Source organism: Calliopsis andreniformis, unplaced genomic scaffold, assembly GCF_051401765.1.
Source record: "Calliopsis andreniformis isolate RMS-2024a unplaced genomic scaffold, iyCalAndr_principal scaffold0133, whole genome shotgun sequence".
NCBI classification, from domain to species: Eukaryota; Metazoa; Arthropoda; class Insecta; order Hymenoptera; family Andrenidae; genus Calliopsis; species Calliopsis andreniformis.
In genome coordinates, this window is record NW_027480542.1 from 643,549 (window position 1) to 663,036 (window position 19,488).

General features: G+C 39.2%; 1 protein-coding gene across 2 annotated transcripts in view; it reads left to right on the top strand.

Moving 5' to 3' along the window:
• Positions 1-19,488, top strand: part of Cow (Proteoglycan Cow) — a 362,273-nt gene that overhangs the window by 266,862 nt on the left and 75,923 nt on the right. For both annotated transcript variants that reach the window (XM_076391853.1, XM_076391854.1), the window contains 2 exons: positions 8,166-8,311; positions 19,238-19,395. In XM_076391853.1, the coding sequence (XP_076247968.1) occupies positions 8,166-8,311; positions 19,238-19,395 (304 nt within the window). The remainder of the gene's footprint in view (positions 1-8,165; positions 8,312-19,237; positions 19,396-19,488) is intronic.

The following is a 19,488-nucleotide window of genomic DNA, read 5'->3' on the forward strand; positions in this document are numbered from 1 at the left end:
GTATAATCACCAAATATTTGATGCGAATCTGTTAGCTACATCATTTTCATCGCATTATTCAATAATGCTTCTTTTTACAAGTTATTTCGCTTTTTCCGATATGAATTGCTTTGGGGAACATCCGTGTTTAATTCTAGATTACTTGCATCTGACATACTTCCACCTCTATCATTTGCATCACTATTCCCAACGTAGGACATCGGCATCGGATTCGAACTTCCTTCCTTCATTGATTCCAAAAAATAATGAAAATAATTTTTCTTATTATTTAGATGCCAAATACAGAGGAGGAATGCTTACAGCATGCGTATATGTTTCAAAACAAATGGAACTTCCCGAATTGTTTTAGTGCTCTAGACGGGAAACATGTTCGGATATTTGCACCTCCGAACTCTGGAAGTTCGCACTATAATTACAAAGGAACTCATAGTATAGTATTCATGGCACTTGCAGACGCAAATTACAAACTAATTTACGCTGATGTGGGATGCAAAGGTTGTATATCTGATGGTGAAGTTTTTATCGATGCACTTTATCAAATGCTTTACAAGAAAATACTATTAATATTTCATCTGCTGGACGATTGATAGAAAATGGACCGCCTATACTCTACGTCCTTGTGGCAGATTATGCATTCGCATTGAAACCATACAGTATGAAACCACATTCGGGGTATAACTTAGGCGGTCCCCAACGTGCTAGACGTATAATTGAAAATGTTTTTGGAATAATGTCAGCTAAATGTATATTATTGAAGGCAACCTTTAAATGAAAAAAAAAACCATAAAGATTGTTCTTGCAATCTGTACTTTACATAATTTTTTAATGACTCATTCCGACATGTACGCAATAGCAAGTGACTTCGATCACGAAACGAACAACGGCGATTTAATTTTAGGACAATGGCGAAACGAAAGAAATAACGAAATGTTGCCATTGAACAGAGACCAATTATGATTATTAAATTTTTGGATGAGCGAGAGATTGCCTGTACTCTTTTCAATCGTTCATCAATTTTAGGCATTCCTTTCCTTCTTTTTCTTATGGTCCCGCACGCATTTGTGCAATTATTATGTAGAAAATTAAATAAAGCTGGCCTGGAATACTAACTATCTACATAAAGGGTATGGCCCTTTCCTAGATAGAGCTTCATAAGTGCTTCAACTAATGCTCCCAATTTTCCAATATCCTTATTTTTACCATCCACCATGGTAGATGATCCGGCATAAACAATTAAATCTTGTACAAATCCTATCTGACAGTCACAGAGAATAAAGGATTTTAATCCAAATCTATTTATTTTTGACGGGATGTACTGTTTGAAAAACAGCCACCCTTTATACAACAGTAGACTTTCGTCTATGCAGAGTCTTTGGGAGGGTTGAAATGATTGACTAAATTTTTTTCGTAATATATCATTGACATTCCGTATTTTGTACAAACGATCATTGATAGAACCGAAATTGTGGCTGAAATGTAGTATCCGTAATAATTTGAAATAGCGATCTCTAGTCATTACTTCTCCAAAAATATCGCTATGTAGAAGTTTGTCTTTCTCCAGTACTCTACTAATGATAATTTCTTGTTGCGTGTCATTAAAAATGATACGGTAAGAAAACAGTATAGTTCGGCTACTCCGGTTCCTTCTGAATTGTTTATGTTATTATTATTATCTCGAGATCAATATTCATTTGTTTCATTTGCAATCAACTCTACAAGATCTTCACAGACGAAAAACTGAAAGTAATTTAAGATTTTTACTGATCTAGAAATGTTTTCTTTAACCCTTTTAGTGCCGGGCGAAAAATAGGTGCCTATGCGAGAATAACCGGCCGAATTTCACAGTTTTACTAGGGTTTGGGAAAATGCTCATAAAAACCAAACGAGAAACAATATTTAAATGATTCAAAAAGCAGTGTACTGAAATTAGATCATTTATAACGTATTACAAATTTATTTGGATTATTTCTCCCGCAATGCGAATAGTAAAGCGCTACGAGGCGCGGCCCGATATATCGGCTCTGACACTTCTCGCCAGTGTAGCAGGAGCCGATATATCGGCTCCCGGCACTAAAAGGTTGTGACCACGCTGTTGCGTGGGGGAGCGAGGAAGAAGGTGCCGCCTCAGTCGGGTGCCGGGTTCGTGAAGCGAATGAAGGGAGTCAGTTATATCTCGGTTGTGAACAGTCCTTTATTGGCTTTCTGGTAACGCGCGGCGGGAGAGGCCGGGTGCCCCTCGTGCGTGACTCGGAGTGGGAGCCGCTGCTCCTTCTCGGCGGGCGGGAGGTGGGGAGTCGCGTTCCCCACTTAGTCCCTCGCGTTCGGAGTCGTAACTCACCGGTTAGTTGATGTCGGTAGGTTGGGAACTGCTGTTCCCTACGGCACGCGGTAGGGGGGATCGGGTATCCCCAACGGCGGTGTCGGCGAGTGTTGGGAGCCGCTGCTCCACGCTGTGCTCACAGTACACAGTGGTGTAGGATTGTTACGAGACGGGAGGCGAGCAGCGCGAGAGACCGTCGAAGATAGGTATAATTCCAAAGAATATAGTGGTTGATGTGTTGGTTGGTACACGGACGAAATTGATGCGAGATCAGTGAGCCGTTAGGATTATTGTAGACGAGGACGGACCTGATGTAAAATCAGGTAGCCTCTGAGGATAGGTGTGCTTGCGGACGAAACTGATCGATGATCAGTGAGCCGCAGGAGAGTGAGTTTGTGAACGTACCTGATGCGAAATCAGGGAGTCACTAGGATCAGTTTTACAGACGAACTCAAATTAAATTGAGGTGCTGTTAAGGAGTTTGGCGAATTCGAACAGACGAGCCTGATGCGAAATCAGGGTGCTGTAAGGAAGTTGGATAATGTACAGACGAACCTGGTATCAGGTAGCTGTAGGAAGTAGACGAAACTGATGTAAAAATCAGTTAGCTACAGGATAGGTTAGCTTTCGTGGACGAACTCGAATAAATCGAGGAGCCACTAGGTTGAATGCAGTTTCTTTGGAAGTAAGGGTAAGCGGACGAAACTGATGTAAGATCAGAGAGCCGCAGGAGATGTTAGTGAGCCTCGTAACTTTTTAAATTGTTAATTGATACAACTTGAGCGGTTAAGCTGTATCGTGGTGGATCTGTCAACTTCGAATGGGATCGCTTAAGGTAGTTATAGGTTTGTAAGCAATCTACGCAAAATTACAATGAATACTTGAATATATTCTAAATCAGTCTTTACGTACAAGTGTACAGTGTAGTGTTGTCGCGTAAAGTGTATGATTTTAATGCACGGTGTTAACGCACTGGCGATGCGGGGACTTACAGAATGGTCGTAGGAATTGCCAGATAGAATTTATGCCGACTCGCGGATCTATGAGGTTAACTGTAGACTCGAAAGGGAACTTTAGCCCGATCTAACTGGATAGCAACCAACTCTGACGAACTTGACTATCAACGTGACGGTACTGTTCTGAACCCGTTAGGGCTAAAATCTCTGAGTTTATATAGGCCGAAAAATGAGTGGAGGTTTGTTAGAAATTTCCATATAAGGAACTTTCTCACGGTTGGTACAGCGTCGTGGTTGCTACCCAGCTTCTCGGAGTCGCGCTTACATTAAGATAACGGAAAAAAAACGAGAGTGCTAGGGCGTTTTCTCTTAACAGGCAGGGACTTGAATATTTGGGAGAATAGACGGAAAATATTCTCCATACGTAACAGGATAATCGGGATCGGAGTCGGAGGTTGGCGCTACAGGCCACGGCGGATACGCCACCCGTTGACCTTGGCCGAAGGGATCGTCGCCTCTGTCCACCGGGTTACGCCACGGGTGGGGCGCACAGAGACCCGAGGTTGGTGACGCGGAGAGATAACTCTCCCATCGGAGGACTGAGGACAGTCTATTACAAAAGAGAGAACCAGCTTGTGCGCTCGTCGCGGTATCGCTCGCTGTATGCACGCTCGGTAACTGGAACGCTCTGCCGCGTGGTCCGGCTTGCCCGCCTTTTATTCTCGCGGTGTCGCGATTTCATTCGCGAGATCGCGAGAAGTCCGCGGTTGCCGCCTGGCGGCCGCGGCGCGAACCAAGGCGGCCGCGGCGCGAACCAAGGCGGCCCCTATTGGTGAGTTCGCGGCCTCCCTCTTACTCGTTACAAGGTGTAATTCCTGAACCTTCTAATGAAAACTCTGTGTTTTAGGGACAAATCTTTCTGACGTCCATATTTCACGGTCACTGTTATTGGCCTCAATATTCTCCGCTTCTGATTCTGAAGTACTACTTACAATTCTCCTTTTTTTATTTTTTCTTTATGTAGTGTAACATTATTTTGATTTTCATTATCTGAATCATTTTCTGAATTAGTCAAACCGTTAGAGAATAGAATTCTTTTTGACCTTCTCTGTAGCATTCTGATAAAGGTGTAAAAATATTTTATAAAACAAACTACATAAAGCTCCTAATAAAATTATGTAGTAAGTGTTACGAACCTTGAACCATTAATAGCTGTTTTCCAATTTCTTGTAATGCTTCAACGAAGATTTCTTGTTATATTTTACTTTTGTACCTAGAAAATACTTCACTCCTAAATATAACACACAGAAGAAACTTCTTTCGACTCGCAAAACATATTACGCGCATTAGGGATGCCCGATACAATCGATAGTATTTATACTAGGTATCGATATGTATCAATTTCTTTAAATATCGATACAGAGAATGTATCGGCCGAAAAGTTCGATATTAACTTCGTATCGATACAATATTAATGAAAAATCATCTCTTTTTAATTTTATAAAATCATATACAAAATGAGAATACAAAGTCAGCAATTTTAATCATTAATCGTTTGAGTACCAGACCGTTTTCACCAAGTAGCGTTGAGAAAAGCCCAGCAGCGCCGTAACGCTTGTCCAAACTAACTGCGAAAGGACGCAAGCGGTGTGACAGCGCTTGTCCGATGTAACTACGAAATGACCCAATCGACGCGATAGCGCTTGTTTGAATTTATGTTTGCTGATGTCGTCTTCAAACTTAGTGTAGTTAGCAAAGTGATCGCAGACAAACCTATATTTTATATCGAAGGCAATATCGAACCGTAGAGTATCAATGCTATCAGGTATTTTATTCGGCAGGATGTTATTTGAGAGATTTTCCTGCATCGAGCTGCCGTGAGCTCGAGGCAGGACGGCCTGATAACTTCGCCGTATCCGCCCTGCAAGTCGCTGTACAAAAGGACAAATTGTCCGGATGGGCGCCAGGCACTTTCGTGCCAATTATAACGAAAGCGAACGACAATATGCGACACTTGCAGAGCAGGTACAGCGGCAATCCTTGACTAGCTCGGCGGAAGAGGAAGGGTCGTGGTCCGGAAACGCAGAGGAATCGAGCCTTCACGGCAAGGCAGAGACGAAACGCAGTTTGTCTTCCACAGGTATTTATTATAATGTCGGCACCGTGCAGACGGCACGGTTAAGGAAGACCACAGGTGGTTGGTGCGGAACAAACATGTCTCCTAACACTTCGGCACACGCGGACTCGCCCGTTACAAAATTGTGTCGATCGTAATGACCGGAATAGCGATACAAATCGGTAATTGACACACTACCGCGATACCAAAGACACCCTGGAGGAAAACCCGAGTCGCGCCTCGCACTAACGGCATTCCGTGCCCGATAATTTAGGAACCAAGTAATTCAAGTAAACTTTTATTTGTAATATCTTAAAAACTATTTGAAAAGAGGTATATACATTAATATTTGCTGAATTCGTCTTGGAACGTACTATCTACTGATCAAACAAAAAATATATAATTCCATTTGAAAAACCAAACTTAACTTTCCTATCTCTGTAAATAATATTCATAAAAAAAAAATTGTTACGGCCAATAAATCAGCCCCCTCTTGCCATTCAATTTCATATAAAAACTTTTTTCGTATCTTTAATAAGTTACCAAATAATCGACTGTCCAGGATTTCGTGGGACATACTGTATATATCAGCTGACGCTGGCTAAATACGGCACTCGTAACGAAAGGGTTAATACAAAAAGTAATAAAAAAAAAAAAAAGAAGCAAATGTTTGTTTTCTTACCAAATAAGAAGAAGATTCCGTTTCTTGATTAACATTGGATAAGAAATTTAATTCACTAAAATACCACTTTTTATAATACAACAAATTTTAACTTTTTTTCGGACTTGTAACATTCAATACTTGTTTCTTATAGATTTTTATGCGCTGAATACGAATCTGCAATCCGTTACTCGCCAACACCCTCAGTTTTCGAAAAAATCGATTTTGAAAATAAACGCAATATTTAAACTTTGAACAATTACTGTGTTTAAACAGTAATAGTTATTCAGTTGATTTTTGTGTCCAATTATTCTATGAACATTCCCGAATAAAGTAATATACATTATTACTGGGTTATAAACATTTAAATATGTTTAAACTAAGATCAAAGGCACAAGGACACCCGAAATGCACCAATTTTGGCAGATATTTTTCAATTTATTTAGAAAACTAAGGGTCTAGGAGAAAATCTGACCTCACCACGCGATGCAAGCAGACATTTTTCCTTTCTTGCGCTTTACCGCCCCGTTTAGCAGCAACCCCCGTGTGACGAATGGATGCACAGGATGAGATGAACGGCGTGTCGTAGAGCCTCTGGTTGTCATTTGCGACCGGAACTAGCAAGTGCTAGCTATAGCGTGTCGCGCCGCACGCAAATCACCGCTTTCATCGGGATTCGTACGAAGCGAGCCTTTCTATAAGGTGCAAAAGCGAAGAGAAGAGACCCCCTTAACCCTATCCACTCGCCTATCGACGATTCCTTCCCAACGAAGGAAAGTCGGTTATACAGTCCACTGCATTACCTTATGTTACGGCAAGGCGTTGCTCTCCCCTCCACATAGGCTCGACCACGAAGCCTGGAGACGGGAGTACTAGATATTGCGCGAAAGTTATACTCTTGCTTACCGGTGCGGTTGCACCGCTCCTTCCTTTTTCAGACGTCAGCGTCGCTGACCGGCGTCCACGCCAGAGAGGGCCCCACACTTTCCGGAGGACCAGGAGCGACCCGGCCATCAATTTAAAATTTAAATAATTAAATAAAGGTCGTTTAGCTGAGCCGACAAAATTTAAATCAACAGCGTGCGATTTCTTTGCGATACCATATTTCTCAAACCTTATCCGGACCCCATTAGTTCCCTTATTATAAGCGAATCTAACACTTACTCTTACTTTTACTTACGGTGTACCGTTATTAGAACAAACCAATGAAAGTACTGAGGAATGCAAAAGCGATTGTTGACATATACTTATATACTTATTAGTTTTATATTTTTTTGTATTTAATTTTTTATATTTATATACGTATATCTATCTTCTTATATTTTATGTATATACTCCTTTTTGTTATTGTTCTTGTATTAAAGTTAATCACTGAATAATATTGTGTGTTGTATAGAGTTGCATTTTGTACTTTGACCACAGAACAGAATAATTTTAATGGCGGCTTGACATTTGTCAGCAAATAAACGCGTTTAAATTCTAGTTCGCTATAACTTACAACCCTTTAAAGGGTATATGCACAATCCTTTAGATTCATGACTGTGTCTCCACGATTTAGCATCATCACGCGAACTACGTTTAACCACCAACAAATTAATGACGTTATGAGTTTCTTGCCGCCCAGCAGCCTTGGTAGCATGCCTGCCGGGCGATTCTCTATGCATAGAGAATTTTTATGACGTTACCGTTCTGTGACGTAGTAGGGAGTAGAGAGGGAACAAAATGGTGTCGTTGATGAGAATTCGGGAGCTGGCGCGCGTCGCTTGGCCTCAACACGTGTTATCAGCGGCACTAATGTTGCTAAAAAATGTCATTGAATCCCCGTTTGAAAGAGCGGAAAAGATAGAATAGTGGGATGGCTCCCACCGCTCCGCTTCGAGAAGTAACGGGTGTTCAGAACACGATGTTGCTGGTACCTACTCCGCCGCACTGTGCGGAGCGGTGGAAGCCGCTCCACCATTCTAACTTCCCCACTCCTTCAGACGAAAATTCAATGACGTTTTTTACCAACGCTGCATGCGACAGCAAAAGATACGGCACGAGGACGTAATGCATTCTGTTGAATGTTATACTAATTTTATTTAGTTATACATATATATACTTGTGTTACAGATGTCAAGAATGTCCTGTGGTAAAACCGACATTCCTTTGTGGAAGTGATAACCGCACGTACAGTTCACCATGTCGGCTACAATATCATAATTGCATTCACCGTACATCTATTGTCATGGTTTGCAAAGGCTTCTGTCCATGTAAAGGTAACAGTACTTATAAACCAGTTTCTAAGCTACTTCAAGTTAATCAATTGATGAGATCCTGTAGTTATGTGAAAATATGTAACACTTGAAATTTCAAATTATGCAATTATAGAGATCTTTCCATTTTACTACTATAACATGAATTGTGTTATAGAATTCTAAACAGGATTGTACTCATACTTAACTTTTTTTACTCACTTTGGCATTGAGGTTCGTTATTGAACAAGATTTTCTATAGGTAGAAAGTTAATACACCAAAATTTTGTAAGACTAAAAATTTGAAGTTCTATCACAATCGCATAATTCGTGTAACCCTCGACCAGTGATGTCTAGCCAGGGAATCCCGGTTACTGATACACACCGATTTTGATATAATTTCGTATAAATATTACAGGAGAAATTAATCCTTTTATCCGCGCCTAGGCTATTCAGACTATTTAATCTAAATTAATTTGTGATCATATTATAAAAAACTCGTAGAGAACAACAACAGAAATTATACAGGGTGTAACAAGTATATCTTGAAATATTTTAACAGTTAGACGGGTACCCCAATTGGATCATAAAATGTCCTATAACGACTCGCGTTTATTTTGCAGTAATAATGCCTTAAAATTACAACCATGTTTCGAAATAAAGAGTGGATTACGCATGTCAATGAGGCAAACGCATTGAAAGAATCCATCGACCTAGCCTATTCGGTGGTTTGACAAGGTTGTGTTTATTCCTGAATGCCCTCAACACATGTTAAGACTTTCATAAACACAAGTCTTTCAATGGAATTCCTACTGTAACGTTCGGAAAAACTTAGGTGAGCGGAATTACGTTGCTAATAGTAGATCGATTTTCCATGGAGCGAAAAAGAGGGGAATAGTATGGCGTACAGTGACAGATTGAAATCTAGAAGCTTATGTCTCTTCACAACGATAGTTTATTCGATTTATACTATTTTATTAAGCAACGATTTAATTGGCAACAATACAATACCAATAATATCTTATTTTAACTTCAGTTCACAGTTATATAATTATTTGTGATAAGAATATAACGATTAAGTGTCGAGAGAGTTTAAATAACAATAATATAATTTGCTGTAAAAGTGTAACTATTAATATTAAGGTAACAATATGAGTCGCTATAGTAATAAATAATAAAGGATTTGGGAATCTAATGATGCTATAGCAATGAATAATTAGAAAGACTAAGATAACTATGATAAGACAATTAAAATTTATGATCTAATACACAACACTTCGATTTACACGTTTTTATATCGCATACGTTATTTACTATGATGAATATTATTTATATATTCTGTCTAAGCTTCCTTGAGGCTTTTATTCTAATCTTGGAAGGTGGAATCTTGATTGCCACCTTTAAGAAATAACCTATCAGGAACTATCTCAAAACTTGTCGAGATATTGGATCGTTTCCTAGTATTTGTTGACACTATGGATTCGTCTGCTTCAGTGTCGAATGATTAACCTTAAAAGGAATATCAACTACCTTTTTCACCTATTCAGAACAGTTACTGTTTGATGTAAGAGCAGTCTTATTCCAATAAGATAGCAAATCAACTACCTCCAAGATACTTGTTTTCAGAGCTATTTGCTTAGAATCTAGGATTAGGATGTCGCATATATGACAGGTTAGTGGTGGAAGCCATTAACCACTTGTGATGCAAAGAAATTCACGATTGCGCGTCTTTTTTTTTCTGCAACAATCGCCTGACGACGTGTGTAACAGGTCACTGGCGTTCCGGTAGCAGAAGCATCTCGACGTGCGCGGCACGTCTTTCCACCGTAAGTGGTTATCCACCAAAAGAGCATCTATTACGGTTGTGTCGTTGAACAACAGTCGCTGTCTACTAGAGAGTGGTCTTATTATCACTGGAAGGGGTTATTAGATACCTCCAACGCCTTCATGCTATTACCACGATTAACAGAAACGAGTACATCCTCTACCGCTTGTGCGACTCCTTTTGTACTTGAAATTCTAGGAATACGCCTGCATAATATTTTACATTTGAAGTTATCTTACACTATTTTTCATATTCTTGTTATAAGTTATTACGATTTAGATGAAGTTTTATAATTATTTATATTCGAAGCAGAATGTAATATAATATTGACAAAATTAATAATAACACTTAATTTATATAACAATATTTAGTGATTAATAATTGAGTTTAAAAAGAATTGTAGGAAAGTTGAGTTAGGAAGGAGTATAGTGACAGGTGAAGATAGAGAAGGACAAAAAGAGAAATGAGCTAGTAATAGAAGAAAGAAAAGGATAGAAAAGGACAGATGAAGTTAGAAAAGAATAGTCGAACATAGAAAGAGATAGGGGTTGTGAGGACGTTACACTACTGTAACGTTCCTAAACCGATGCTACATTGTCCAAGGAAGAGCGGTTTTCCAATGAACGAAAAGGTGGGGGTTCGTGTGGCGTGCGGTTAAGGAGTTAAAATCCAAGGCTTATATCTTTCTTAACAATAATTTATTCAATAATACTTATTCTAATCCTAACATTAACACAACAATGATAACTATTCTAATTTGGTTAAATAAAATCATAAAATCATAAGATGATATGAGGTTATGTGATTATTTATATTATTCGCGGTAGAGGATCCTCTATACAAGGCGAAGTGTATTGTGTGTGTTTGTCTACAATAGATCTTGTCTCGCATGCCCTGGACGCTGCCAAAGTTATAGGTGACTATAATCTCAGAGCAGTCTCAAAGTTTCATGAAACATATAATCTTTGCCTTAATTGCCTAAGCATCCGTAAGCCCTTCGTTGTCTTTCCTACATCAGTCGCTACCTTGGAGAAAAGACTCTTCAGGAGCGGTCTTAGAAATGTGCCCGACTAGGAATGGCTTCTAGCGCTTGTTGGCAGGCGATTCATCTGCTTCTGGCGAGCACGAACTCTATATGAAAGGAGCATCAACTACCATTTGCTAGAACGGTCGCTACCTCTAAAGGAGCGGTCTCGATCTCACTGGACGAGTATATCAGCTGCCTTCAAGATCTTCGTCTGTTCGGAACCCGATGCCAGGGAGAAGTGTGTCTCCTGCTGCTTTCGCAGCTCCTTATATACCCGCTAGTCGGAGTTAGCGCATGCGTAATGTCTTACTTTCTAGTAGCGGTCTTATTCTAATCGTGAATGAAATCGGACGATATACGTTGCTTTTATGTTAACATATAATTGAAACTTATAATATATGGTATAAAAATAAGGTACAAAAATATTAATTAGTGTTAGGATAATAGAATACGCAGTAATATAATAATGAAGTATTAGAAAGATACAAATATAAAGAGAGATGGTGATAGATAGAGAGAGAGATAGCAATAGATAGAGAGAGATAGTAATAGATATAGTAACAGGGTAATAGATAGAGTGAGAGGGAAGACCGTGGGTCGTTACATTACTATAAACGGTCGCTGTTTTTTCGATTTATGTCATATTTGAACAGTTGATTGCCGGAAGTCTTTTGATTTACACTCCATCTTTGTGTGTTACTTACGTTCTTTTTCACAAGCATTTTCAAGCTTTAACGCTGTATAAAAATTAAAATGTGACAGATATACTAAAATGTATTAAAATTTTTTTCTTTTATTGCTCATCTTCAGTATATCTGCAGAATGATAAAATTGTGGGATTATTAGTTTACCGTATAGACATATAAACTTGAATGCATTATTAGGGCAAAGCGAAGACAGATCGGATATTACATCATAGCACATTTTGTGATTTAATTGGGGTATTCTACCAACTCCTTTAAATATTTCAACGTATATTTGTTACACCCTATATGACAGCTGTAACGTGTTATCAAAAATTGGTATGCCATAGTATTCGAGATGGATGCATTCGACGATTTGTATTTCTTAGAAAGTTGACTTTTGAAAGTTTTTCTTTTAAGTTGTGGGAAGGAATGTAGGGTGTGAAATCACTTCCACACATATGTTCGTTGTTTGTCAATTTATTGAAGCGTAGTCGCTCGCTGGTGTCTCGTGATCGATTGCCAGAAAAACCTTTTTGGTTTTCTCGCCTGGGCCCCCGCCGCGCATCCTGTTTCTCTAAACACTTGGGACTACGTGACGGTTAGGCGGCGGCTTATCACGCTGGGGCAGAACGGCGCCACGAAATATATACAAACTTAAACTAATTTCCATTCTGCCCGAGCGTGAAAAGACGGCGATCGACGCATCGCCGGATTCTTTGCCATGTGACGCCGTGCACGTGCACGGGTCGCCACACTCTTCATGAGTTTTTGTTTAGTCGCACTCTACCGTTGGCTCATAGAACAAGTCATCGTTGAAGTCCGATGTCATTTTGAATCTATTATAATAGATTCGGTATACTTATTTCTGGCCAATGACCCCTCACTGTACTGGATTCGCTGTAAATAGGTACAATATTTACTCACGTCATTGTTACCTGGTACTGATCTTCTCGTAGCTGGTGATTACAATCTACCTAACATTTTTTGGTCGAATAACTTTAATGGTAGTCTAGTTTTCCCTTCCTCTGCTTGTTGTTCTCCGTCAAGAGAATGCAGTATTATACATGATTATCTTAATCTTTTGGATCTATTCCAATTGAATACTGTAATGAACTGTCTTGAAAGAACGCTAGACCTTGTATTCTCAACTTTTCGCAATCTTCAAGTCTTTTTAGCATCTGATTGCTTAATTCCTCTCGATCCTTACCATCCACCACTTTAGCTTTTTCTAGCTATTCAGTTTTAAACATCTTTTCCTCACTCCTGCTTTATTATCAAAGATTCTAAAGTACCTGATTCCTCCTATATTAATAACTATTATGGATCGATTAATTGGGATTATATTTTAACTAGTAATACTGTTGAAGATTCAGTAATTATTCTTCATATGCACTTGAACTACTCTAGTGAGATGTATGTTCCAACCAAAACTATTCATAAATCCTCATATCTTATGCAATTCACGTCCGATTTAATTCACACTATTAGAATTAAGAAGGCTACTCATAGACTGTGTAAGCGTTACAATTCGATATCCGATTGTGTCATCTTTATAAGACTTAAAACTGATTGTAAGTGGCTATCGCAAATTTATTGTTCTAATTATGTTAAACGTATTGAAAGTAACATTCCGACTAATGCCAAGATCTTTTGGAATTTTACTTGTACTATCTAGTAAGACGAATCTGTAACCTATTGTAATGTATTATAATAAGAATGTTCTTAATCATGATGTATCTATTGCTGACGGTTTCGCTCGATTCTTCGAATTTGTTTATACAAACAATATTGATGGGCCGTACACATTTAAATATGATGATCTTGCACTCCAAAGCCTCGATATCAAGAGACGTGGTAGCGTTTCAACGTCAAGTACGTGAACCGTCGCTGCGACATATTTTTTCTGACACTAAATATATGAACCGACCGCTACCGCGTATCTTTTTCCCAAAAACCGGACATTTGAACCTTTACCACACAGTACCATAACATTGCAGCAACCTCTCTGCAATGATGCGGTGCAATATTGCAATATTCATTGCAGATTCATTCCTATGTCCACCTTGGACAATATTGCAGGAGTGTATTCTTGCAAAGTTGCAACAACGTTACAAGTATTTATTTTTGCCATATTGCGGCAGTGAGCCTGCAACGAAACGGCAAAATTACGGCAATGATCCTGCAACGTTTCAGCAAAATTGTGGCAATGATCCTGCAATGCTTTAACAATAATGCGGTGTGACTTTGCAGGTTCACTCCTTTATTCACCCTATGCTATTGCATAGCAATATTTTGTAGGAGCATATTTCTGAAACGTTTCGGCAATGTGACCGCAGTATTACGGAAACGTTAAAGGTAAATGCAAGAGAAATGAATTAAATTACAATAAGCATCAATTAAATGTTCATATATCTCATATATTATAGGTTAAATATTTGTAGCATTACTGTTCAATGCACTGTGTGAACTTATAACCCGGGTTTTTGCTTGGGCTAACTATTTAGACCGCGCATTGATTATCTCTGCATTGCAACGTCTATGTCCTCTTTCTTCGCATACAGCGTGTAGTGATCCTGGGATAATACGGTTAAATTTATTTTACAATTTTAAGTGTTGAAATGAGATAAATAATAAAGTTACTTACTGAGTACTAGCTTGTGGATATTGACGAAACTTTTGATTTTTGAAACTTTTGGTTTCTTTGATTTTTTTCCGTGCCAACTATAGCTCATTGCCATACGCGCGTCTAATACTTTGTTTAACATTAACGAAGTTCTTATTGAAACGTTTCTTCCGCTTAATCTTTTCAGTAAACGAATCAGATCGAATTCGACCTCAGAATTATTATTGTTCTTACATGACTCGTCCTGTAATTTGTGTTTTATTTTCTCCAACCTTTTATTCATATCTTGCAGGATTATAGACATAGTTGTTCTTTTTCTCATCATAAATGATTGAAAATCTGAATGAAGATTGGGTTGAATGTCATTCTGTTCATGCAGAGACGTACTTGTTGATTGTGTTTCTGCAATTACCTGTGGTACCGCTTCTACTGCTACTATTTGTGCGCAATATTACAGAAATGTTATAGGATCGTTGCCACTGGAATATTATATTGCAACCTGCAACAATAGAATACTGCAGCAACATTTCTCCAACGTTCCTGCAATAAAGTCCGCTATGTGGGTTATTTCATTAATATCTCGACAGGTTTGCAATATTCTCCAAATTTAAAGGCATTTTTGTATTCAAATCGAATATGAGCTTTCGAACGTGACCAATTACAACCAAATTGGTCTACGTATAACAATAATATCGTAACATTGCCTCGTCAATCACACGAAAATTTCAGGATTCTTATTTTCCTTTTTCGGTTTTGAAAATTCATCCGAGTTTCGACATAATATGCGTATACACGTTACACACACATTCAGACAAAAGAACAAACACATGTTTCTTTCGTCGACTCTCGGAATCACTCGGTGTGGCTCGTTGCCCGTCATATACGTTGCGACGTGACCGTCCCGCCGAGCCGTATTCGGGCTAGGACGGGCGTGCAGGATCCGGCCACTACGCGTCCCATGCCTTGATTTTTCCGTGGGCGCCAGGTATCTTGCGATACCAGCGTGGAATGTGTCTCCCTTTTTCCGAATCGTAGCCCAGGTTAGCTCCTAGCGCGGAGAGGAGCGATGTTCTTTCAGGCGTAGAGTGAGGAACGTGTCTAGGATTTTGGGTTCTTACGGCGAGAACGCCAGCCAAAACACGGTTCTCTGATGTAAGAAGGAATATATTCTAGCGAGAAACGTACAAGTTCTTGTCGAGATTATTATACGCGCAGTTCCGCGACAGGTGGTCACGGGCAGTTACCCGTTTCCCGCTACAGCGATCGCATTACAAAGGCTCTCGCCATACTTCAGGGGTCTGCTGCCATCATCTGCCTACGAGATGTCTCCCGTAGCAACATCCCTGCACTTCTCCGGTAAGAACTTCTCCCCGGGACGTGGGGCGAGGTGGCCAACCTCGCGCGCGTCGGCTGATTCCCATCCATCGATGCGTCCTCCCTGAGTTGGCTCGATGGGCTACGACAGCCTCCCAATTTAGGCGTCGCGTCACTCGCCGAGTGGAATGACTCTGGAGCGGCTGGTACCGTGGCCACTTCCCGATTTCGAAGATTCGCTGCAAGAGACCGCTTTGGTGGCTCCGTTGTTCTCTCGCACCTGTCTCCTGCCAATGTTCGCATCCAGGACGCCGAGATAACCATGGTAGCTTGAGCGTAAAAGAGATGTTAGTAACGCGTTAGATTCCTGATGGTGCGCACTAAAGGCCCCTCTTGCCCCAGGAAGAGTTCGGCTTTGTGACTGGCACTTGTGCCACGTCACAGCGTATACGCGTCATACGCATAAATTTAGATAAAAGGAACTAACACATGTTCCGTTTGTCAACTCTTGAGGTCATTCGGCGAAGTTGTTAAATTAGATAAGTAGTCAAAATTTGAATTGGCACATGTTTTTATAGCATCAAACTGTTCCTAATTTATAACTGAATTGTGTATTTTATGAATGTATAGAAAATTAAATCCAACTGAAAGGCAAAGTATCAATTGTTCTACTTACTAAATCATAACCTTCCATGTGTGAAATACGGTAAGTTGTTAGAATTTAAAATGACCCATAATTGTCCATCAGTACACTCTAAATATTTCTTGTCCTAGGTGCAACAACACAATAATTCGGACCACTACACTTACTATTCAATGTATATACAGGGTGTTTCTGAATTCGTAGGAATACTCGGAGATGCAGGTAGAAGACAAGAAAATAAACCGAAAACTCCATATGCTATATTCTCGGAAACGCTTAGTTTGTTAGTTATACGTGATTTTATATTTCGTAAAATACCGATGTAACAGTGACCCATCCCCTTTAAGATCAGTGTCCGGACTTCGACGAGGCCTCGAGCTTTTAAAGATCTAGGCATTTCTGGGCTTAAATGAGCCTCTGACGACTGGCAACACGTGTCGAGAGATACTGCATCGAATGGGAAAGCATACTCTCTAATTGAAAATGCTATTGATATTTATCTACGATTAAGGGGTTGCTTTGGCTTTTTCAGAAAGTCGAAAATTTTGCATTCTCACTAAGGGATAGCTTGAACCTTTTTAAATAACGTGACAAAGAGTTCATACTGAAATATAAAAAATGAAATTCGGTTTGAATGTCCTGTCATTTCTCAAAATGTTTAAAAATGTATTTCTATACGTAAATCTTTAATGCGACTCCGACTAAAGTAATGAAGAAAAATGCTATGTGTGAATAATAAGGACTTACCGTAGGTTTCTAATCGATGTTCGAAATGGCCTACACCCTCATGCAAACATATCTCTAGGCTTTTCCGAAAGGATTCCTGAATTTTTAGAAACATTTTGAAAAGTGTTTGGTAGCAAAAAAGCGGTCACTGAAATGTACTCTAGCGTGGATATCCGCTGATTGACTGCCGAAAATCGGTAGGCGTCTCGAGTAAGCGTGAAACGCTAATTTGCCGCAATGCGATGGTCATTGTCTTCTAATGTCTCTGTCTATTTTCTGTGACGTTCTCTCTCTCTCTCTCTCTCTATCTCTCTCTCTCTCCCTCTCTCTCTCTCAGGCTCTGGCGTTCCCACTTGACGTTGGGCCTGAAATTCGAACAGCTGATACAGGCCGTTCATCCGATCGACTTCAACTGTAATAACCGAAAAGAATCATGCGTCGTTTTTGCCGTGTCTGTTATGAGCGCAACGGAATCTCCTGTAGAGAGCACGTTCGGTAGGTCGCATATGCTAATCGACATCGTTTTAACTCCACTTTTAAACACATATATTTAATAAGTTACAAATTACATACCAATTCTTCCTTTCTGTCTGTACAGTCTCAGCGTTGCCACCTTGTAGGTTAATGGATCGCTGGTCGCTTCTGGTCGTTTCTCAACGTGGTTTCCTTGTCGCACACAGTTTTCTATTTCAAACTTCACAGATTCCCTCGACGCAGTCTAAGGAGACTGTTTCGGATTTCGCCGAGTATGCTCGCGATACCTTACAATTCTTACGCGGTTTTCGATTAAACGTTACAATACGCCCTTCCTGTTACAATGCTACAGCTCTCGCGTGGGTGGTGATCAGAGATTCTCACTGATCCTTGATTCTATGCAACTTCTCTTTCGCTTCTCTTTCACTTCTTTTTCACTTCTGTTTCACTTCTGACGTGCGCTGACGGTTGTTCTTATATTATTCCTTTTTGGATCATAACATCAAAAAGAGGAACACTTATACATCGGTTTGCCGAATTAGCTCGATTGAGTTGGTTGCAATCGTTTGCATGCTAAGTCACATACTTTGAAATGCATCAGCATATTTTGCTGATTGACACCGAAAAATGGTACCAGGTGAAGGCCGGATGTAACAATATCATGAATATTTTGGTATTAAGTTTATACAGACGTAACATCTAGATATTTACTTCGATGTCCGCCGCCTGGAAGTTAAATACTTTGCGTGGCCAGGCAAGGGCAAGGTGTCAATGAATAGTCTTAATTATTCTACGATACAAAATAATGAAAGTGTTTTCGTATCGTCAAGATTTTAAATTGACAAATTATCTGACAACTTGTAGAGATAAGAAGTGGATGTCAATGAGTGATCTTGCCTGGCCACACCAAGTATTTAACTTCCAGCCGGAGGACATGGAAGCAAATCTCTAGATGTTACATCTGTGTAAACTTAATACTAAAATATTCATAAAACAGTAAACATAGCCATTGGTGTAACAACAGTATCATGAAGATACGAGCTTAATATATTGATCTTTTTATATATAAAAAACTTAAGAAGTTTTAAACTACGTTTAAATGAACTTGTACTTCACTTCAATTTTCCACTTGTTTGTGTGTGTATTTTGGGTTACTGTTGAGATATTTTTGTTTTGAATTTCTTCGTGTATTTGGCGTATTTTTTCTTGCTTTTTTGAAGTTATGTTATTGGGATCTATTTTCCCATTCTACATATGTATCGTAATATAGGATTCTTTTATTTCTGATCTTTTCTGACCGCGGAAATTAGAAATACACATAAAGCTCAATAGTTCTTGAAGCGAGCAAATCACTCAAATAAATCGAAACAAAAATTGCTTATAACTTTGGACATAATAATTTTTTGACCCATATTTATTAGAACTTTTCTGCTTTATATGGCTAGTATTATCTACGCTAAAAGTTATAAACTATTTATTCTCACCCTGTATAATATCACGTCTTAGTTTTCTTTTATGAATATATTATCACGAGACGTACACAAACATAACACTAATGACAAATTTGTCAATTACCTTAAAGTAAAGTACAATTTTCAACTGTTTATGATCGTAACAATTATTCATTTTCAGAGACCGATTCATGGATCCGTACTAAGAAAATGCACGTACAACGTCAGAAGTCCTTGGCTAACAAGTTAAAGCGAAGTCATGACATCACATTTACTCCCCGTGATTTTAACTACGACAATCATCACTACCGATATTTAAAATATACCAAACGTATTAAAGTAAGTTCAATATTTCATCTTCAAAAGTTTAATATAATTACATTCATAGATATTTTAGAAAATGTTTTTGATATTATTGGATACACTACTTTA